The 24,362-nt window shown below is 39.0% G+C and overlaps 1 protein-coding gene across 2 annotated transcripts in view; it reads left to right on the plus strand.

The window, feature by feature from the left end:
- The window catches only part of LOC119882699 (F-BAR and double SH3 domains protein 2-like), a 77,608-nt gene extending 53,284 nt beyond the window's left edge, over nt 1-24,324 (plus strand). Inside the window, exons 11-21 of one of the 2 annotated variants that reach the window (XM_038692885.1) lie at nt 1,998-2,105; nt 2,245-2,349; nt 8,031-8,120; nt 8,352-8,414; nt 14,283-14,417; nt 14,775-14,858; nt 16,345-16,522; nt 17,396-17,613; nt 19,254-19,446; nt 19,554-19,642; nt 20,049-24,324. In XM_038692885.1, the coding sequence (XP_038548813.1) occupies nt 1,998-2,105; nt 2,245-2,349; nt 8,031-8,120; nt 8,352-8,414; nt 14,283-14,417; nt 14,775-14,858; nt 16,345-16,522; nt 17,396-17,613; nt 19,254-19,446; nt 19,554-19,642; nt 20,049-20,141 (1,356 nt within the window). In that variant the 3' untranslated portion in view covers nt 20,142-24,324. Of the gene's footprint in view, nt 1-1,988; nt 2,106-2,244; nt 2,350-8,030; nt 8,121-8,351; nt 8,415-14,282; nt 14,418-14,774; nt 14,859-16,344; nt 16,523-17,395; nt 17,614-19,253; nt 19,447-19,553; nt 19,643-20,048 lie in introns of both variants that reach the window. The other variant, XM_038692884.1, reaches the window with a different exon arrangement.
- The last annotated feature ends 38 nt before the right edge of the window (nt 24,325-24,362 follow it).

Here is a 24,362-nt window from a genome sequence, read left to right on the forward strand (position 1 = left end):
TGTTTATAATTGTGCTCTGATAAATGAATACTTAGTATTGGCACATTTAGAATGCAATCTGATTAATATAGGACTTTTTTAGTGGCTACCAGCATGCTTTAGGAGTAAACATAAAGCTGATGTAGAGAATGAGTATTTGAAACAAACAGCATCACAGAAGGTCAGTGAAAGGTCACATGTAAGGAGAAGATTCAAAGTATTTTACATGGCAGTATTCACATTTTCCCTGCAACCACCTGAAGGCCACCTGAAAGAAACTCTTATTTACTCAGATTATTCTTTTAACATTATACCAATAACTTTAGCAGACTATCAAGTCACAAATCTCTCCACGGCACGTCAGCCACTGTTCAAATGTAGTTTTCTGCCTCCCTGCCTTACTGTAACATCCTGCCATACTTCCTAGCCGGAATGTAATTAAGCTGTAAATCTCCCATGTAATGCTCTTCGTTTCGCACCTATACTTACCCAGATTTATGCCCTCTTGTTACTGAAGCAGCACATAATTAACCGATATGATGTGCATGGAAACTTGCAATTAAAATAGCTTGTACTTTTATTATCAGATTATGGGAGCCCCAGCCTCTCAGGTCTTTGAACACACATCACTTACACTGAGAATATGAATATCCTCAGTTAGTTTTCTAGTGGAAGTGGCCATTTTTTTCTGCCTATAGTCAGAATAGACCTTACGTTGTTGCAATATTTCAAAACATTTTGGCCACTGATACACACAAAATTTGTATAAACGTTAGGCACACTTATTTCTGCAAAACAGAGCTTCTGCATTCATTTAAACAGTGAATCAAATGGGACAACACATTTACAGGGTTACACAAAGAACTTTTTTGTTTCCCTAACACTGTATGGATGATATTTATGGTAGACAGCAATGAAAAGATCAAATCGGAGTCACTTTTGTGAACAAGAAAAAATACATCATAAAATTGAGTATTTGAGAAATTAGATTTTAAAACAAAGGCATAAAGCAGCAAATGTACAGAATACTTTTGTTTAAGGATATATATATATGTGTGTGCCATATAAATATTGTAAATTAGAAGGAGAGAAAGGACATCAGGTTTTTTTTCACGTAGAACAGCTAACCATATCATTTTGATTAGTGTCATGGAAATGAGACTGAATTAAAGAGCCACTTTTGGATAATCAACACATCAACAGATCTTTCTTGTTCCTTTAAAACCCTCAAAAAAATAAACTAGACTAAAGAATTTAGAATTTATTTAGAATTGGATCATTAAAATCTCAGTTAATCAGCACTATGCGTGTATGGTTTGATCAGAATTGTGCATTTATGAGGGATCCCATTACTGATTGAAAAAATACGTTTCCGGGGCATTTGAGAAATTATTTTAAATAAAATGTATGCTGCTTCTGTCGTTGGTAAGTGGATTAGTGAAAAGGTGTGTAAACTTGGAACTTAAAGACACATGTAATACATTAGTCTCTGAAGAGACCATATGGTTATCATTGATGTTGAATTTTTTATTGGAAAGCAATGCAGATTCTTCGACACGCCCACGTATGTGCTTTTGTATGTAAAAAAAAAAAAAAAGACACATATAAAAAGGCCTGTTGCCATGCAGCTCCAGCTCTCAGTACTTCAGTACACACAAAAACACACACTCATGCTCTTTCACATGTGGTTTTAATAGCAGTTATTTCATTCCAAGAGGATAACAATAGAGCTTTGCAACACACGCTGTATTCATAATGTGAGAAGGAAACAATCTCTCTTTCACACTTTCTTTAGATTCATTAACAGCTTCAGCATATCACACACCTTGTGCCGTTACCCGCTGACAGTGTACTTATGTGTGCGCTTGTGTATGTATGTGTTTGCCTGCCATGCTGGTGTGTGCGTGTGTGTGTGTGTGTGGGGCTGGGTACATGTGTGTGTCTACCCATGCCTGTCTGGGTTATGTGTGTGTGTGTGTGTGTGTGTGTGTGTGTGTGTGTTATCTTAGAGTCGTCAGCTGGAATCAGAGACGGGGACGACAGAGGAGCACAGCCTCAACAAGGAAGCCAGAAAATGGGCGACCAGAGTGGCCAGAGAACACAAGAATATCATACATTACAAGAGAGTAAGGGGGATACACTGACACACTCAGATTTGTCACATGTACCCATTTTAGAATATACCAAATATGTGAATATGAATGAAGTTTATTTTGAAACGCACTATTTCTAATCAAGTGATGTCGTTGTATGTGTTGCTTTCAGTGTCTGGAGGAGTGTGAGGGCCACGGCTTGCCCCCCACAGAACAGGGCAGACTAGATCTGGAGATGAAGATAGAAGACACCAAAGAAAACATACGCAAAGCTGAGGTATGTCGACATTTGTTTTTGATTACAAAGCTATTTAACCCATTGCACTGCTCTGCCTCAAGTGTCTGCATTTAAACTCAGCCCTTGTCGGTTTTCCTCATGGGTTTCTTCTGTGTTTCTGGGCCATTTTCCTTTCACAGTCCAGAGACATGCAAAATCAGGTGAACTGGAAACTCTAAATTGTGTGTAAATATGGTTGTCTGTCTGTGCGTTAGCTCTGTGATGAGACTGGCGTCCTGTTCTACTGTAGGTGAGGCTCCAGCCTCTAATACCATGCACAGGATACGGTGGGAATGTAGAACGAATGGATAGATGTGTCCACGCTTTTGAAATGAAAAAGATGAATGACTCTTCTCCAACAAACCTTCAGTACAAGGGGGAAAGGAGTGAATTTGACTTTTTCAGTTGTGAACAGTAACAAAGTATATTTAACAAGTACAAATTAGAGGTATTTGAGTCTTTTCTTTCCATGCTACTTTCTACTTCTACTCCAATACATCTCAGGGTAATATTATACTTTATTAGATTTAGATACTTTACAACATGTATCTGACAGCTTTAGTTGCTACTTACATTTCATATTAAGATTTTTACACACAAAACATATGAATAGTAAAAAAAAATATATGTTTTGTTATAAATAAACTTCCCAAAAGTTTGTACAAGTACAGCTAGTACGTTCGTTGATCCACAGAAATTTAATTGGCAACTATTTTGATAATCATTTAAGACATTTCTTGTAAAAACACTTCATGGTCCCACCTTCACAAATTTGAAGATTTTCTGCTCTTCCTTTTGATTACTTTAATTTATTTTTAATCATTTTGAGGTTTGGACTGACAAAATAAGCATTGTGAAGGTGTCACTTTGGGTTCTGGGCAAATGTGATGGCATTTCTCACCATTCTGAAAATTTTTATAGCCGATTAACTGAAAAAAATTGTCAACAGATGAATCCATAATGAAAAAAAGTCTTTAATTGCATTGTCATACATAATTGTTCAACCTCAATGAACTACAACAGTAAAATTCTGCTTGACCATAATAGTAACAGTCACAGCGGACATTTTTCTTTCTGCTCTGAGTACTTTTACTTTTAATACTATAAGTATATTCCTGATTATACTTACATACTAAAACATTATACTAAGATATTTACTTAAGAAACATTTTAATGCAGTAATTTTACTTGTAACAGAGTATTTTTATAGTGTGGAATTAGTACTTTTACTTAGGTATGGTAAGGTAAGGTACTTTATTGTCACATAGTGAAATTTGAACTGTAAAAAGAGTAGGATGTGAATACTTCGTCCACTGCAAAAGTTTTTATCTCTAAAATAGTGGGAGTAGACTCACTTCCTGTTGTAACATCAATGCAACATTACCCTAGCAAACAAGCCCTCTGTACCAGTAACAACATAAGCCCTGTCCCATATTTCCTTTACCCTGTATTTGGGCTACGTGACTGGGAGTCGGCAGTCAGTCTGCTCACTTGCACAGCTCATGTAGCAGGGAGCAATTAACAAAGATGGCCCAGGATCGATCAGTACACCTTTCACATCGCAGTAAATGTCAAATCATTCAAGTTATTCGACTATTCTTATCCACAAAGCCCAATAATCCCCAGCTGTACATGATTTTGCTGCATTCTGTTCAGTTGTAGAGGTTTAAACACACTTGTTTGTGTCTGTCTCAACCACAGGTATGATGGCTGTAAAGCTCTAAAACTGATTGATAATATTTTAACTATTAGCTCTAATACTACGATTTCCATTTTTTTCTTAGATCACTTGCTATTTTAGCTCTTATTTTGACTCCTCTGCCTCTCCCTCCTCATCTGCCTCTTTCTCTTTCTCATCTTGTGTTCAAGCTCCCTCTCTTTTTCTGTCTGCACTTCTCAGTCTTTCCACTTACAGAGGTATATATCATTAATGTATTGATTCTCGCAGATTCAACCTGTCAGCCACTGAATGAGATCACTGCATCATCCGTCTGTTCCTCAATTTCATTGTCTTTCTTCACTTTAGCTGAGCTCATTCTCTCCCTTGCACTGTATCTATTTGCCTTCATTCCTTTTCTTATCAGGCTTTTCATATATCTGGCACCCTCTGCTGTCAGGTTTGGTCAAATAACATTTCACCTCTATTACCCTGTGTGTGTGTTCCTATATATATATATATATATATATATGTGTGTGTATATGTATAATCCTCTAAGGTATTTTTGTAAATAATTGGTTAAGCATATTTTATTTAATTGTACTGCTTTTGTAGATAGGCTGTTATTTCAGTCTACCTTACACTGCAAGAGTATTTTAGCAACATTATCAGTATCTCTTCATCTCACTCTGTACAAAATAATTAGAGAGTCTTTTCAAGTGCAAACATGCAGCCTCCCTACTTTTTTCCTACTCCCCTGTCTCTCTCGCTCACACTGTCTGTCTGCCATTCTTTGGTCTTCAGGGCCAGCATTACCTTGAGTGAGATGATGAATATTTTATGAGCTCATTTGGTAAAAATGGCTTCATCACAGAGCTCCCATCACAGGAGTATAAAGGGAGTGAAAGCTGTACAAAAGACATCATCCAGGTTTGAGTACAGCATTATCTGGATAGTGATTGCATCATTCTTTCCTTTTACATGAAGTCACACCTTCATCCCATCAAGCTTGTTGCAGTGGCCTTTTTCAACACCTTCGTAGCAAGAAATGAAGCTAGGCCTATATTTAGGATTTTTGTATTTAAAGATATTTTTAAGGCATCTGTACTCAGTGGAGGAATGCCTGGTGTTAGGTTTTGCTGGGTAATTATCCTGGTTTTACGGTGGTATCATCTTTGGATATCATCATCAGCTGAAAACTCATTGGAGTTTGAGAAGCAGCATGTTTGAAACGCGAGCTAAAGAAGGCTGCTACCAGCGAGTAAGAAGGATTGATAGCTGACCTCGCTACTTGTCCCCACTTAGTGATTTTTACTGATTTGTCTAATTTGCGTTGACGGCCAACTGTGTTTCAAAATCAATGTTTAGAGTCGATGCTGTCTGTGATACAAATGTGATAATTTACTGCATGTCAAGCTGCAGGGGATATTGCGAAAAAGATACAATTTTTTGGGTTTATTCGAGATAGGTTTAATAAACATGATGGATTGAGACTAATGTCGGCAGGTTTCCTCACTTATCCTGCAATTTTCACACTGGATATTTTTGGGGAGACACGATGCAGGGAGCATAAATACCAATGCTTTGAATCATGTACAACTTTCAAGAGCTGGCAGACCTGTTTATTAACTGTGCAAACTGTTTATTCAGGGTTTATGGTGATTTTAAGAATATGTTACAAATCCAGGGAGGCTGCTGCCATCATGCACATAACTAGACACAATGGTAGATCATTGTCAGATTGAGTAGTGTTCATTTCTTTATGGAGGAATTTAATTTCTTGTGATATGGTCACATGACTTTATAAATTAAATAGCACAAAACTAAATGTCACACTAAATGTGTTGCTTTCTTGTCACAGATGAAGGAAAAAGGAATTCTATTCTGCAGGATTCAGTGGTACACACCTGTTCTTCTCACCTCTGAATGGAGTCAGTTAACACTGATAGAAAGAGTAGAGTCATGTATTCTTTACTCTCCACTAATGCTGATTTTATGGCCTCTGCCTGAGTGCTCGATAAAAGACTCTGGATACTGAAACTCTTTCTCTGAAATTACTCCAATAGTTATTACAGTAACAGAATTTACCTGCATGATTAAGTGATCTGTGCTATGATGTGTCGGTGCAAACTTTCATAACATAAAATTAAATGGATTATATATACTGTATTGTATCAAATTTTTATATAAAAACAGTGTGCCTCAGGCTAGCCCTGTGTACTGGAGCTGTTGTAATTAATAGAGCAACATGCTTCAGAGATGAAGATAAATCAAGAGGAAAAATAGACACACATGACATTTTCTTGAGGAAAAAATATAAATAAAATCTGTGAGCTGTTTTATTCTCACTCTCAGTATATCTCCAATATTTGAAATACAACATGGCATCTGCACTGCATTTCTACAGATATATATATATAGAGAGAGAGATATTATCGCATACAGACATTTCCTACAAAGTATATTCTTTGACAAACCAGTGCATTAAAGCTTTCTACCTAGTGGCAGACGCAAAAAGTGATTGTGCTATCTTTTATATCAAGTTTCTTGCGTGTTTGTGTTTATCGTTCCTCTCTCACAGCATACTTTCAAATGAAGCAGACGTTCCATCAGAAATTCCCCACAGTGATATCAGATAATTATTGGCCTCTTCTCTGCCGTTTTCGTCTTTCTAAGTTGTTCTTAGAGGATGAGAGAGTGAGAACAGTTGAGGCTCCATACTAATGATCTGTTGAAGGCTGTTCTCACGCTGGCTCCACCAGACAATCTAGCCTCATTAACATGAAAATCAAAATCCTTCAGACAGAAGATAGAGACAAGACTGTACGCCCAGACACTTTCCAGCAAGCAAACAAAACTAAAAGGGATTGGAAAATTGTGGGAAATACGTGACATATTTTTCTTCTTCTTAGCCGGATAATGTTGTATAAACATCAGGAAACAAACTTTTACTGTACATATTGGTCGTAATTGTCCAATTTGATCCCACTGTGCCTCTTTATGTTTGACATTGTAAAACCTTGCATACTCTGTCTGACTGCATGTCTCTGTCGGAGGGAGTTATCAGCTATCAATTGGCTCCGTCAGCATTGGTGAGAAAGGAAAGAAGAGGGTAATGAAAGAGGAAATTGATGAAAATGGTGAGAGACAGCAGGAGGAAAAAAAAGAGAAAGGATCCGAGATGAAAGAGAGTTGAGGAGGAGCGACATATTGAATCTAAATCTCAGTGGTTTCCCTACTGGTGATTATAGCATCATCTTATTGTCTCATTAGAAAAGAACACAGCACATGTCCAGTGTTCACAGCTCGTTAAAAGAAAGTACAGAAAGTTGTGATGATTTGCCACTTAGGAGGCTACATTGTGCAGATCCATTTCACATCCTCACTCTGTTACTGTACTGTGCTGCAGGTGAACTAATACAGCTGAAAGGTAAAAAAAAGTATACTTTTATAAAGAAAGTATATATTTTCCAGTGAAGTTTGATTTTAAGATGGCTATGAGGTTCAATTTAACTAGTTTAAAAATATTACTGTATGCATGAGAGGTGTATCATAACTGGAGACATTTGGTTATTGTAATGTTTGCTCTCTGCATCAGTTCAAAAACCAATTGTGTATGAGAAATGGCTCCCATTTGGGTGCTTACTGTATATAGTGATGTTTGGTAATATCTAATTATATTGTTATGGACTATTTGTTTTCTTTCAGCAACATGGCTAAGAAATATTTACTCATCTGTCCAGTATAAGGGGCTAGTTTTCTGTTACTGGGAAAGAGGTTACCACTACAGACTACATATAAAGCAAGATGTCTGACACTTTAGCAACATTGAGACCAAACTGAGATTTTTAAAATCCTTATTTTCATAGTTTACTCAGCAGGGTAACTGCAGAGATATGGGCTCACAGTGGGACACAAGTAAAAAAAAGTGATGCTCTTTTTAAGACTGATGTATTATATATACAGTATATAATAGATATATGAGATTTTCTTAATATTTTTAACCCTGTCTCTCTCTCCAAAGACAATAAAGTTAAAAGCTGAGGCTCGGTTGGACCTTCTGCGGCAAGTGGGGGTTGCTGTTGATACCTGGCTGAAGAGCGCCATGAACCAGGTGTGTTTTGTCTGTGAGTGTTGGCAAAAGTGTTTACCTTTACCGTACATACGTGTGTTTGTAAGCCTGAAGTTAAATGTTTGAGTGCATTCATACATGCAACTGTGTGTGTATTTAAGTCCTTTTGTGCATTAGCTCCAGTTTGTGCAGTGCCGTGTGGGTGTGTGAGTGAGTGTGCGTGTTTGCAATATGTGTATAAACCCCCCTCCGCTCTCTCTGTGCATGCTGTAGGTGATGGAGGAGCTGGAGAATGAACGTTGGGCCAGCTACACTTCCCACGATCCCTCACTGTCGGTGAGACACCTCCCCTCACTGTGTGCATTGCTGCTTTCTTGCCAAGCCAGCAGAACTCTCTCTATTTTCACCAAAACAGAAAGCTTATTAATGAAAGTTGAAAACATTGGAGGAATTAATCAACAGAAAAACTATACACATAACATAAACTCTAATGTAATGTGACTACCACTATGCTAAAACATAAATATGTATATTACATGCATGAATTATTTTTGTCAGCAATTTTTAAGTTACAGCAGTTTTTGACTTGGCTTGAAAGTACAAATCTCAAACTTACAAATGAGAAGTAGAAGAGTGTCTTCTCACCACACACCATAAGTCGTAGCTGATTTGTGTTGCATGCGTGGTCGCCCCTTTTTACCGATTTCAAATGAGAATCACCAGACCACTGAATAGTGTCACTGTCAATATCTACTAGTGGTTCATCTGTCTTCCCAACAGTTTGTCCTCTTGCGCTACACAAACGCTACACTCAATTCTGCACGCTCAAAATTGTACTTTTAAACTAAAACACTGACTCATAATCATAGACTTTTCATTCTTTATGATTTCATTATGAGTTAAAGCCACCCAGCTAGAACAGTTCTCCTGACAAATCACTTCCTGAATGATGTAAATTGCAAGATAATTGACATCAGCCCTGCTGCCTAATCATCTGTCACGCCAGTTATAGCCTCTTAAAACGCCCCACTTCCCCATTGGAATACTGATGTAGTGCTCACACAATTCACAGTTTTTATTTCACTTTTATTTTATTATATTTTATTTCATTCTTACTTTAATGGCTAGACTACAGAGCACAGATCTGAAGCCTGAAGGGACCTATTCTATCACCTAATATTGTTTAGGATTGTGTTTACATACTGTATGCATGTCAGGGGGAGGAGGTGGCCTCCGGACAGTTCCTTTACCCCCTTCCCTCATTACTAGTAGTAGATTGTTATGTACCACATTTCTTGGTGAGAGTTAGATGGGAAGATTGATACCACTGTCGTGTCTGTATGCTAAATATGTAGCTAGGACTAGTAGCTGGTTAGTACATTAGCACAAAGACAATGGAGAAAACCTAGCTCTGTCTGTACAAAGATAAAAAATGCAGTTTTTGTTACCTTTGGACAGAGCAAGGCTAGCCTTTTCCCTGTTTCCAGTCTTTATGATAAGCTAAGCTAACCAGCTGCTGGTTGTAGCTTCATGTTTACCATGACATATAGACATGAGAGTGGCGATTTCCACGTTTCCCAAACCATTCTTTTAAATTAATTTAATAACGACAACTTTTCCCAGATGCGGGGGTTATTTGGGAAAAATATAACTGCTTTTACAGTAAATGTAATAGATACATAGTCAATATACTCAAAATATGTTACAAAAACTAACCTATCCAAAAGCAGTAACGTGACCTCCGTGTCTGCCCTCAGTCACTTCTCTTCTCTCAGCATTCTCCAACAAGGAAAAGCAACACCCCTGTTATGTCTTGTTTGTCCTTGCCAAGCGCTATCTTTTTTTTTCTTGACTGTAATCCTCAATGAACGCAGAGTTTCTTTTTTATTTGAAGCATCAGAAACTTTTCTCAGACACTTTTTAGGTTTTTCCACCATACTCCTAGTTGCTGCACCCTACTCCATCTCTGTGGTTGCTCTAGAGCAGTGGCTCCCAACTTTTTTTCCTTGGCGCCCCCCCTACTAGAAAGAAAAGCTGAGTCCCCCCAACAGCTGACAGATGATGTAATTACTTACTAATAGCGAACAAATTGAGTCAAATGACACCTCCATGGCTCTTGGTTGGCCTTCACCAACAGTCTCCTGGTGTTTTGTTTCTTGGTATTGTTTCATACCAAGAAAAGGGGTTTATAAGGTGTAATATTTACAAAATATAGGCCTACAGCTTGCACTAACTTAAGTGTTTTCAACATATACTCTACTTGGGTGGGCCGGACAGGTATAGTTACACCTGCCAAAGTATATTTGGCAACCCACTTGGTGAGGGAGAGGTTATCTGGTATTATGTCAACGGACACGCAGGAAATGTTACATTACGGAGCGACAGTGAATGCACCACTGCAGATGTCACTCACTTCACTTTCAATCCAGATGCGGCGCACTAGAAAACTGAATCACGTGTGAGTTTATTAAACACGGCGACTTTAGGAAATGGACTGCTGATGGAGAAAATCAGCATAAACAGGGAGAGAGAGACAAAAAAGAGGTGGAGCAAGCCGGCCTGTTTTCCGTGAGAGACCAGAGGTGCAGGCTAGGTGTGTGTGAGTGTGGGGAGAAGAGCAGAGGAGCAGATTCAAGTAAATGAACACTAATCTAAGGTGGACAGTTACCTACAATAATCTACTGTTAATACAAATAACCTACAATAGGCTATACAGCACTAGCACTACCGAGCTCACCCTCCACTGGCCGGTCATAATGAGAGCTAAACAGTCCAATGAGTGGGTGTGTCGCGGTTCTGTCTCTCGGATCCGCGACACCAGATCGTGGACTTTTGTGTCTCAATTTTGGTCACTGTTTCAAAACCATTACAGCCCTACTACTAGTAGTAGTCTGCCTACTATTTTCAATAAGGAAAAAATGTGTACAGACTTTTGTATAAGTTATTTAGTGTGTTATTGCGATTTTTTAAAAATGTGCAAACATTTTTGTTGAGAGAGACACGGAGTCTGAGAAAGGGAGAGAAAGTCTGGGGCATTACCGAGAGAGCAATCTAGGAAGAGATATTGGAGAAGGAAGGAGGAGGGATGAGTTTTGCAGCAAAAGGGGGGTGTTAGAGAGATAGTAATGACAGCAGGAGAGAGAGAGTCAGCTGAGAAAAAGAAGAGGTGGTGTGATGTGGAGGAGGGGTGAGGGGAAGAGGTGAGGAGGGAGTGGCGTCAGAGTGATAATGTCGAAGTAAAATTGGATGCAAAGGTGAGAGTCTGAGGAATATAGAAAAAAAGTGCTAAGAATATAGAAGAATGTACTCTAAGGCCATAGTTAAGTTGAATTGCCAAAATGGTGACCAACACAAAGAACTGCATTTAGATTTCATCCAAGCCAAACCATTTAAACTTCTGACACATTTCCATTTCCAAATACTTAATTACCTGCAAGAAGTTGGTAATGTCATTTCAACTCTCTCGTGCCTTATTAATCAGTCCGAGGCAGGAGTTACTAAAAACATCTCCCTCTGGCGTGTGTGTCATTAAAAAAAACACACCATGGGGCCTATTGAGTATTCAGGCATTTCATAGCAGTTCAGCAGCCTTTGATTTCAGTCTGGTGAACTGGAGCATTAAGAGACCGACAGCGGCAAAGAAAGAGGGATTATAATAACAAGGTGCAACAAAAGAAATGGAGAGAAATGAAGAAGGAGAGGGAAAAAGTAGGATGGATTACTAAAATCAGTTTGCTAAGTAGGTAGAGATTGAGAAGTGGCCAGTGGTCAGAGAGAGAAGAAAGGAAGGAAAGGTTTGTGAATAATAATCTGTAGAGGAGAGCACAGAAAAGACATTGAGAGCGGGGAACAGCCACTTCCCTCTTCCGTTTCTTCATTCCACTCAACTTTATTGCTACGTCCCTCATGCAGCCACTGCCTTCATTACAATATCACTTTCACGGTTATTACCTCCAGGACCAATAAAATCGGCCATTGGTCTTCATCTGAGTTGTGCAGCTGGTACACACACTGAGATGTATTTTGGGTGATATTTTATTGGGTTTATTACTGAAACACATGCTGGTCATTTTACTTTAGGGATGAAATGGAATTGGCCCCGAGGAAGCAGTGTACTTTTAAATCAATGCAGTAAAGTGAGTAAGCGTGATGCAACATATCAAACATGCAGCCAACAACAATGTGGCCTTGGCACCAAAGCTCAAAATATGGAACTGGACAAGTTGTTGTCCATCACACTGACCATATCTCTCCGCCCAGTTACATATTCCATGGCAGTCTCCTAAATCACTCTCTGTTTACAATGTAAGTACTAGTAAGTAAGTCACTGCACAGATAGAACTGGAAAAAGAATGTGTTTCATCGAGGGGAATTAATTAGCTAAGCCTTGTGCCTATATCAGCTACTAACAGGCCACAACAGTTAACCTCCTTATTTGAGTGTACAGAGTGTGTGTCTTGCACATTATTTATTACCCTAAAAAATCCCACAATAGAACAAACACAGTGCTGTGCACAGTTTGTATACTACTTTCTATTAACACACCCATAAAGTAGATGCGAAACAAACCGGTGTGACACCTCAGTCAAGTGAGTGATGATGCAAAGTTAAGATTAGAAATTGTTTAATTGTTGCACAGAGAGTAATTTCTGACATCCCAGATGTAGGAGGTGGAAATGTTATTTTTTCACTCAAAGAATCATGCATGTAACTTTATGGAATTTCTTGTCTGCAGGATTTTAAACTCAAGGACTAATGCAGCTACCAGCTCAACATCATTTTTAGTCATACTAGCAGCATGGCTCTAGGAATGGCAATGTCTGTGTATTCCAGTGATGTTCTTTGGTCCAGACTGACTGACGCAAGACTTTGTTAGACATTCATGCTCCCAATAGGTTGAATCCCTGACTTTTCCTATAGCCCCATCATCAGGACACAATTTAAATGTGTCCGATACTTTGGTTTATGACCAAATACCTGCAAAACCATTCCCAGCATCCCAGCATCCCAGCCGCTGTACATTGTGTTTAGTGCTAATTAGCAAATGTTAACACGCTAAACTACGATGGTAAACACTATACATGCTAAAACATCAGCATGTTAGCATTGTCATTGGTAGCATTTAACTTAAGATAAAGAAGAAACAATGAAGCACACAGTTTATGTATTTCAGTTGTAAGGGTCTTTAGTAACCATTCCTAGTGGAGAGCTTTGATAAGAGCGTATCAATTTTTATTATTGAACACCTTAGGACCACACCTGAAGGTTATTATTCTTCTAGAGAATAGATCCTTATATCCAGGAGACCAACGTGTGACATCAAGCCATATACAAAACACACAACTGTTTGTTCTGCACTGGTGTAGAGTTTACTGTGTCAACAGAAATCTGATGACTACACACAATGACTTAGGAATGGATAAACACACGCACACACACACACTATTGTTATGGCCAGCTCAGCTTGCAGTGTGTGATGGACCTTTCTACCAGCTAGATCACATGACCTTCATAAAAGCCAGTAAAATTCCCATGGAAGAAAAGAGGGAGGGGCTGGATCATATGAAACATTAGTCCCTCTACACCTGTCTCTAAAAGCTGTAGGGCCCACAGCGAGCAGGACAGGGACACTCAGGCAGGAAGCAAAGGTAAGCATTGCTGTAATTTAAATTGTGAAACTAGCAGAGAGAGAGAGGGAGAGAGAGGGAAAGAGAGGGAGAGAGAGGGAAAGAGAGGGAGAGAGGCCTGAGCAAAATGCACAGGAGGTTCTGGAAGAGAAGTTGGGATAATAACATAGCAAAAGTGTAAAAGGCAGAGGTGGTGACTAACAAGGTTAATAGGAGAGGGCAGAAAGAAAGGGAGTTGTTGATAGCAAACAACAACAAGTCACCTAGCAGGAAAACACATTGGAACATCAGGAGCCAGAAATTTGTACAAAAATTAGATTTTTATAATTGTTGTATTGTAAACTGCATCTAACTAGCCAACTTCACAGGCACAGGTCTTTTTGAGTGTTTCAGCTATATGTTCAATATGTCACTCACTTTATATAAAAACATTTTTTTGGTATTTTAACTGTTTGCTTATTTGATCAATATTACAAGAGTATTCTTTTTACTCTGGAGGATTAGAGGTGAAAAGAGCTTTTCGTATTTGTCCTTGTAGTTATCAGAGGTTTTATCTGGCTGTGTTTGTGTGTTAAAGGGCACAGTGGACTTGGAGCGTGAGGAGGGAGAGGAGTGTGAAGAGAATATGGAGGTTTTTGACGACAGCAGTTCCAGTCCTTCAGGAACCCTCCGAAACTACCCGCTAACCTGCAAAGTCCTTTACTCGTACAAGGTATCAACCAACACACACACACACACACACACACACACACACACACACACACACACAGGGTTTCCTTCTGCTGTTACATGGTCCCCCACACCTGCACATATCAAATGTCTGTGGCTGCCTGCTCAACCACAGCACACAGTTTCACACACAATCACAGGTGTCAATGTATGCATGTGTTGTACTTATAGGAAGTGTGAAATGCTGACTGAATCTTACATTAACAACCATGACATTTTTTAGCATTGGAAAATCCTCCAACTCCTTTTCTTATTCCCTCCCTTTTCTTTTAAACCATTTTTTCTATCTCATTCTTATTCCCTCTCTATCTTTAACACTGTTGGTGTGTCTCTTCCGCAGGCCTCTCAGCCGGATGAGTTAACTATTGATGAACAGGAGATGTTGGAGGTCATTGAGGATGGGGACATGGAAGACTGGGTCAAGGTGCAAAAATACACACATATGTGGCAGTCACACGGATGTGCATTACATTTACGGATACAACATTATCTCATGGGCTCTGTGCGTGGGCGCCTGGTTTTGTTTTAAAACAGGGGAATGAATTTGGAAAGATGCATAATTTTTACAGTTATTTCATTTTAAACAAATTTCCTCCACCTAACCTGACTTATGGTAAGAATAGGGGATAATTTCCAAAAACTTTAATAATCATAATTTTGTACAGACCCTACTCAATCTGAAGTTAGATGAAGAATAATTTGTGAGACATTATGAGATTATGTGTTCCTTACTTTGTTAAATGTAACTGCATGGCTCAAGCTCTAATAACTGTGAAACACTATTCTAGCTTAGTCTGATGTTGTGTGGGGTGAGGGAGAGCGCTGTACAGCAAATTAGCCGGTATGTAGTCTAGTGGTGAAATAAAAGGTGTGTAAACTATAAATGTCCACTGGCTAAACTGTCCAATGATAGCTAATGAAAAACTCATAAAAAGGTGAGTAAACGCTGTATTGCATTTAAAGAGGTCAGAGGTGAAGAGGTACTTTTTGGCATTTTTCCCTCTCCTTTATTGAGTTATATACCTTTTTTGTGCATGTAATAGGTTTACAAAGTGAAAAAGCCCAAAGTCCAGTCCAAAGGGAGCTCCCATCTCCCACAGAAAACACTGCTCTGAACTGCCTGAAAACAGCTCGTTTGTAGTCCAGCCGTTTGCCTTTCATCCCTGTGACGACACATCAAAATGCGCAACATAATGCTCGCCAAGCGGCTAGTCCGACACGCCCTCAAAAACACCGGTGGGAAAACACTGAGGTGCAGCACACAGTGACAAGAGGTCCGCCTGCTGCCTGTCCTCTCCCTTCCAAACATTAACTACCCTCCAGGCAGTCAATGGACATACAGTAGTTACTGTGTTGTAGAAACAGAGCTCAGTTACAACTTTATGTATGAAAGATACATTTGTTACAGATTAATAACTCACCACTCTGAAACTCTTGTTCCAGTCCATGTTAACCTTAACTAGGAATTGCGCATGTGCAACTCCCAACAAAGATCATCATCATGTGGAGGCAAGATGTATCACTCCAGGGTTAAAACGAAGCGTTCAACGCACAGGGTGAAAAGAGGAGCTGCAGCAATGTGCAGTATGACAAAAATATGGTGTTTTTTAAAAAAATGAAACCATGTAGACCTGTTCCGGTACAACCCCTAAATAAGATATTGAGCCTGAAAATGAGCTTAATATAATATCTTTAAAAGAGGTGGATAAACAAAATTTTGAAAATAATTTATTTTCAAAAAGTGGGGTAGCAAAACTTGAATTGAATAATCAGGATGGCTTCGTGTTTTTGGTCCTGTGCATGTGCTCCATTTATTTTTGGTTTTTTTTTTATGGTTTCCTGGTGTTAAACTTTTTCCCATCATGTACGTTTTCGTTTTGCACTTCATTGTTTGTGTGTGTGTTTTCCAGGCTCGCAATAAGACAGGTAAAGTGGGCTATGTGCCAGAGAAATACCTGCAGTTCCCGACCTCCAACAGTCTGCTGAGCATGCTCCAGTCTCTGGCTACACTCGATGCTCGATCGCACACCTCGTCCAATTCCACCGAGCCAGAGCTGCACTCCAACTGCATCAATGGAGATGCAAACAGTAAGTAGGCCGTAAACCAAGCAAGTGGTAAATTAGTCTTTGAAATAATGAAATTGCATGCCAGGAGTTTGAGTAAAACAAGCTAGTTCCCGCTGTACTAGTGCAAATGAGGTTTTTTTTCTTCCCATAATGAGGTTATTATGTGCCACTGATTAAAGCATTTTTCTTTTTACTGCTCCACTGGATTTGCTCAGAATCCCATTGTAAGCAACACTCATTTTGCAAAGCAGGGTGTTAGTAGAATAAGCAAATGTGTCTACTTTGCTGGGTAAAACAAGGTAACAGAAACAAGAGCGAGGCAGTTGTATAAAAGTGGTCAAAGAGAGAACAAAACACCAGTTGGTGAAACTGCAGACCAGACTATTGGTTGTATCCACATCCAGACTTTGGTTGTCAAAGGTCTACTAGCAGTCAGCATACATGGTTCATCAGTTAAAACAGTGAAATCCATAACAATTTATATCAAGATGCATAAAAAATATGGAGACTCTTACTCTGATTTGGCAAATCCTGACCAGGCTTGTTCGACTGTGTCTCATGTTCATGGTACGTGATTAGTCAAACTTATTCTCACTGCACGCCAAAACAAGAAGTTTTCTTTCTCCAACCCTCTTTTTAATGCTATTTGTCTGTACTAGTCTGAATACTTGGAGCAGGCACATGGGGAATTTCTGTTGTTTTACATATTATATATCATATATATATAGCATCTTGCCTCCTCTCTGTATCTCCCTCTCTCCAGCGGTATGTACCATTGTCTTTATGACAATGAGGGTCAGGCAGACAAGGAACTACATTTCCCCAAGAATAATTATTCCTTCTGTGTTTCTCTTATTGCTTCCTCTGTCTCTTTGTCTTCCTTTCTCTCTGCAGTGATGTATGTCCGCGCGCTTTATGATTACGAGGGCCAGGCAGACGAGGAACTTTCCTTTTCCGAGGGAGCGGTGATCCGCCTGTTGAGCCGCGACACTCAGACAGACGACGGCTTCTGGGAGGGGGAGCTCAACGGACGGGTGGGCGTCTTCCCCTCCGTCTTAGTAGAAGATTTCACTGAGAATGGGACCAGCGGAGGAGTGTTGGGCGACATACAGGTATGTTTAATGCAAGGAGACGCGGGGATGGGTCTCACATATAACACAGATATTAAGTTAAGTGACACAAGCAATCTTTCATACATATATCTCTGTGGGAAAACAAAGAAAATAGAGCTTAAAATGGAGACATACTCCCACTTAAATACCACAGGCATCACTCTTGAGGAGCTGGAAGTGTGGTCTTATCAGGCTTTTCTCGGCATGGCAGAAATACCAAGGAAAAAGCATAGTCTACTGTGGCCCCCACCACCTTCCTGGCTGTTGCCCAGCAGATCTATCAGCCGGGCAGAGTTCACAACAGTGGATCAGAACTGCCATGTTCCTGCAGCACTGTGATAAAAACTGCAATCACAGAAAGAGGTCTTATCTGTGGCACAGAGAGCTGCCCTATTAGAGGTTCAGCAACAGGAAGGATACAGCCTCTCCCTTCCTAAAAGCCTGTAGACATAACACACCGCAACAACTCTTAAAGTATTTTAAGTCATATGTGGAGACGATTGGTAAACAATCTGAATCCTCTGGGTTGCTGCAACTGAATCAGTCGAGTTGTATGTCGTGGCACTTCAAACTAGTAAACCAACAATATTTCTGTACGGTATTCCTTACAGTATTTCTAGTGTTCCAGTTCCAGCAGTCCTAAGGCTGGTCTAATCAATGTTTTTACATTAACAGTGGTAGAAATGACTGTAATGTGAAAGAGGTTCAGGTGACAAACCCACAGAGAATTATTACCCAGCTTTGCAGTTCCCCTCAGCCCTATGGAGCTTTTTAGCATCTTCACATTTGTTGTTTTGGTTTGACATCCTTCAAATTAACTGTTTGTTTAACTTGCTTATAGTGATATTTTCGGCTGCAGCGGGCAGCTGTATTCAGTGGGGAAAAAAAGAAGAGAAAACAGCAAACAGACACAGTTAGCGATTAGCGGGTGAACATAGTGGAGCACCTAGCAGCTAAAGAGACAAAAATATTTCCCTCAGCAGTGAATATTAGACAGGTGGACAGAAACACGACAAATGAATGCTAACGTTGCTCTGTATCTGCTGGATGCTAACACATTACTCATTGCTAACACCTTACTCATTAATAATAAATAATTTTTGTTTGTAGCTTGTGCGCTGCCCAAAAGTGGCCAGTATTTTTTTAAATTAATGTAGGTTTAAGGATCTGTAGATTATCCATTTCTCAGATACTTGTGAGATTTTTTTTTAAGTCAATTATTAATTGCTTATGTTTCTTTCTTTTACATACATATGCATACAGATATTTAATATTGGTGTTTTTTCTTTTTCTTTCTTTTTGTTCTTACTTTATTTTTTAACCAGTTTTAATGAAACATGTCACTGATGAAAGGGTCAGATGTACAGTAGCTAAACTTAGCACCGCCATCAGGCCACGGTTCAATGGACATTTTGGCCTGAAACTCGTTTCTTTTCTCCAAACTTTTCACATTTTAACAACCAGCTTCTTTTTGTCTTGGGTTCCTTTGGTCAAGATGAGTCAAATTATAGTCTGGCCAGTTTCAGACAATTAGTTTGTCACTAGATCTTTTTCAAAAACACAATTTTACATAGGCGATCTGATGTTCACTGTGATGACAGATCAGTGACGTATTTCTCTATTTCTGTCCCTTACTCTAGATTTCTCCGTCTCTGAAGCTGCCATCCTCTCTGCCACCTCTTCCTCTGTATGACCAACCTCCCATCAGCCCTTTCACCAGCCCCGAGACCTCCACCCCGCCTCCTCTCCCACGCTCACCCTCCACCGCACTCAATGGGGAGCACAAGCCTCCACCGCCACCCTCGTCTCACAAGGGACCGCTCTCCACCCACAGTAAGACATGCACACACACAGAAAAAAGTTTGTGTCTAATTGAATGAGTCGAGAAGAGGTCACTGTGAGTTTTTCTGTGTTAGAAATCTCCCTCTCTTTCTCTGCAGATCACAGCTCTGGCAGGAGTCCAGTGTCTCCAGGATTTCCTCAGCCACTGAGATTCACCCCTGAAGGAGGCCCGGGCAAACTACGACCTGTTAGTAAAAATGATTCAATAAGTGTGTTTTTGTATGAAATATGTTAATGTTTTTTTTAAAGAAAATAATTGTCAGTTGCAGTCCGATATAACAAACGGTTGTTGTACATGGTTCTCTCTATGATCCTTTTTTTCTTAAATGTAAATGTTAGTGTTGATTAAAGTGTTTTGCCTGTGAATCCTTATTATTATTTAAAAATACTGTGCTTGTTTTAAAAAGGCTCTAAAAGTAGATAATAAATATTCCTTACTTTTTGGAGATAAAAGGTTTGTGTCCCACAGCAGAGATGAACATGTTGCTGTTTATCAAAAGAGGAAAAGTAGGGCATCACTGTTATTTCCGTAACAATACTTTTCCTCACTTTCCCTTTTTTCTTAAATTTACATGTATTATGTTTTCTTGTAGGTGCGAGCTGCTCCTCCTCCACCCAAACAGCACCCTCGCCGACAGCAGGAGAAGAGCGACAAGACAGAGGAGGTGGAGATCACACTGGTGTGACAGACAGACAAGCTGGCAGGCGGTGACAGAGACATAAAAAATATAAACAGATGACAAACATACGTATCCTACAGGCTGGGGAACTGAACTGAACTGCTCTGAACTGAAGTCAGCTTCAATAAAGTGATGTGAAGTAAAACAAACTGAACCACGTCCAACGCCCCCAGCCTCTCCACATCTTCTCTCCTACTCAAGTTGAAGAGGAGAGCAGAGAGAGGGGATAAAGGCAGAGTATCCAATTAAATAACTTCCATATTAGCTTCCTAATGAAGTGCAGCAGTAGCCCCTCCCACACACACACACATCCCTCTCTGCCCTCCCCTGTCCTTCCATTCTTGCCTTAAAACTTCACCTCATCGGGCAGCAAACCCGAGCACACTGAAGAGGAGGAAGAATGTTTAGAGAGGGGAAGTGCGAGGGAAAGTTAATGATGGGTTTTGCAAGTGTTCTTTTATCTTGTTAAGCTTACTTTATGATATTTTAAGGCAGTTTATCTCTGCACAGGAATATCATTCTGCTACATTTAAGAAATTTCACTTTTTCCACTCACTTATTAACAAATAATGAGAGAAGTTATGGAGCCCTTAAACTGACAAAATGTAGTAAAGGGTTACAAGACAAGTCAAAAATATAAAATAGATTGTAAATAGAAATGTAGAGCTTTATACTTAAACATTTAATAATTTATCTCTGTTTCCACCACATTTCCAATTTTCCTTAAGCATACAATTGCTTATTTTTGGGAACTGTAGAGGGCTGTGTGGCTAGCTAGCGTAACTAAAAACACTGAGCACCACCCTTTCAGTTAGCTAACTAGCTGTAGCTAACTATTGCATCGCTGTATAAACTCTACCAACAGTAATTAAATCATTTTAGTCTGGACGCTATCGCTAACAACGTTGGCTAGCTAGAACTTCTGATTTTGGTCTATTTGACATTTTGAGCAAAGGGACATTCAACAACACACACATCTACAAAATGTTGAGGGTGAGATAATAAAGTCCATAATGTTACAATATTGTTATGAAGATAGAAGCATGTCTCTAAAGAACTTCTGTGAACTTCCACGTAGCGTAGCAAGTAGTATGCTTGCAAAAATGCTTTAGCTACCGTTACAAGAGTTTTATATATTAATGCTCCAGCAGTATGCAGTACAGTATGTTGATAATCAACATTAGGTGCAGTAGCTCGTGTAGCTTAATGTTAAAAGTTAGCTTCAGCTTGGTAGCTAACAAAAAAGGCTTGTCCTCAGTGTTTCTAGCCACCAGTGTTTTCAGGTAAGCTAACTAGCCACACAGTCATGTGGTAAAGAAAATTTTGGGAAAATAGGGACTAGATAAATGATTTACCAAATATAATAAAATAAGTGAAAGATAAATAGAAAAGTAAAATTTGAAAGTTTTTATGTATTTTATCAGTTATAATTTTGACTTATCGGATACCTTTTACTATAGTTTGAGTGTCAGGGAACAAAAAAAGTAAGCTTGATGTGAGTGAATTAGTATAAAACGTGCCGAACATGTCATGACTTGGATTGCAGTTGGGAGTTTCAAGTAAATGGACAGAGAAACTGGGTGGTGCATGGATGCAGTGTCCCCCCTTGCCAGCCCTTCCCTCGACATATATAGTCCTCATCATCATACGTATTCAATGTGTATTAGTACAGTACATTACTGTTGTCATAGGAATGTTATGCACAGCGTTTCATATAGACTAACTCAGCTGAATGGAGTACCATGTCTGATATGTAGTGGAAGTTTTATCCTCATCTTATACTGAAAGGGCATTGTAAATACAATATGAAGGAGAGATGAAAGAAGAATGGGAAGGAGAGGGTGAAAGAACAAGATAGAAAAGGGAGGCTGGATCCTCCCTTCTGCTCTTTTCTCCGCCTCTCTTCCCATCCTTCCTTTCTTTCTCTCCCTCTTTTCTCTAATGTCTGTTCTGTCCATTGGCAATTGAATCAGTGGCTATTGTATACACACATACAGTACAGTTACATTATATTACATTCATGTTGCTATATCTTCTCATTCTGTGACCCTCTGTGTGCTTATATCACTGATTGGTTCTGGTGGAGGCCGGTGGTGCTTTCAAAAGGCACTGAAATGGTTGGTATTCACTATGTGGTGACAAAGAAAAGTTGTATTTGACATGATATAAACTTATTTGGGGTCAGCAGTTTTTATTAATCACAGAATGAACTGTATAGCTTTTATCCCTACTGATCATATCTCCTCTCACATTAATTTTGTTCACCTATGGCATATATCCTTGTTTAGTTGACATGTACTACATTCGCAGGTATTATTTATCTCTTGTTATGCCATCACATCACTATATGAGCAAGTTTTTTTTAATACAGCAGAGAAAACATTTCCCATTTGGTATCATCCTTACGTTTTTCCTTGTGTTTTACATTTCAACTTTGATTAACGGAGGTAGAGATGTATAAAACGCAAACATCATGCTAAATGGACAGAACTAGCAAATGACATTCAAATTGAGCTAAGTACAATTGTTTTTGTTTTTTAAAATCTTTTCCCCTTAAATACCCTTCAAGCCTTTAAAACTCCTTGCCTAAAGGGCAGCGTAGCACTTTTATTTATTTGTACCGTCCCTGGAAAGTAGCAGTACCTTAACATTGCATCAGAATGGATAGATATTACTCTGATAAATCGCTGCAGTTTAATACAGATATCAGAGTTATTCTTTTCATTCTGATTCTGTGGTGGATCCTTTTTATTTCAGTGTGACTGATGATTTTTTTTTAAGTCTCCACTCTTTCAAAGAGATTGGGAGATACTTGTGGACAATGTAATTTGGTGTTAACTTATAAAAAGAAAGACGCAAAAACATGATTACTGAAAGGGATGTTTGGAGTGAAGACTTGGAGAGAATGAGGTTTTTAGATCTTGAGATGGGCCTGGCTGTTTTTGTGTGTGATTGTTTAAAGGAGAGAGGACGAATTTTGATCAGAGCTGTGTTTGAAGATGTAAAGATGTGTCCCAGTTCCTTCCTACGTATTTGTTTTAACCAGGGTTTTGGCAGAGCATTCACGCTTAAAACATTTCAGAATAAAAGTCAAAGGTGTTACTACTGGTGATGCTAAATTAGCTTCATTATTGAGTGTGGTGTTAATGGACAATATTGTCCCCAAATCTAACACATGAAAAGAGGGAGCTCCTCATAAGTGGAGACAATTAAAACGTATTGTACCCTGTTGTGAGACAGCTCCACAAATACGGCAGAAAGCAAAAAACTCAAGTATTAAATATGTTTTGCTTTGTCTTTGTTATGGATATTATCTGTTGTGCTCCAAAGTTGCAGTGTCATACCGCATTTCCTGTTGGTATAGAACTGTAAAGTATCTTAATTTATTGTATACTAACAGTAAAAGTATGAAGATTATTAATATGTAGTATGAAGTTGGGGCACAGCTTAAAGCTTCTTGTAAGCAGAGAAAGAAAGCCCTCTAAAGTCCTGATCTGGGCTCAAATTGATTGGGTTCCTCGTTGCCGGGTGGAGGTGAATTATGGTCAAATTGGAAAATGATGCAAGAAAGGAAGGAAATACTTCAACAAATTATCATTTTTTTCTGCATCAGCTTTTCGAAACAACATTTTGTGTAGCATCCACACCTGAGAAAGTTAAGCACGCTGGAATAAATTACAGTTTCAGATCCAAACCTCTGCTCCTCTGCTGTCGTAGGAAAGTTGTAACAGCAGCTTATTTATTTATAATGGTTATTAAACTTGTTTTGAAGTTTATAGTTTACAGCGTTCCACAGAACTTCCCACCATAAATGCTTAATCTCTAGTCTATCAAATATAAAATGTGTGACTTTTTGTTGCCAGTTGCCACTTTGAATATGGTTATTTCCCCTTTTTAACAGTCCCTTTGGTCCATTACAGTGTTTAATTATTGGATATGGACCTGTTTTTGGTTTTTATGTATTATATAATTCTTTTATTTTTCATTCTTCGATTTGGAGCAGCTGCACAGCTGCTGCTATTTACAAAGTGGTGGAAGAACTGGCCTTCTCTCTCTTCACGGACTGTTGCCATAGTGACAAAAACGAGAACAGGTGCAAAAGTCTTTCTGCATATTATTATCGGCTGTACAAAAAACAAAGTTTGTATTTATTGTGTACAAATGTTAATTAATAAAAAAATATTGAAAAGTTGTTTCTCTTTGTTTTTTATTTTTTACTCATTTTGT

The sequence above is a fragment of the Micropterus salmoides genome, unplaced genomic scaffold, assembly GCF_014851395.1.
Source record: "Micropterus salmoides isolate LMB-PRFRI ecotype aquatic unplaced genomic scaffold, ASM1485139v1 Ms_hic_scaffold_3, whole genome shotgun sequence".
Taxonomy (NCBI): domain Eukaryota; kingdom Metazoa; phylum Chordata; class Actinopteri; order Centrarchiformes; family Centrarchidae; genus Micropterus; species Micropterus salmoides.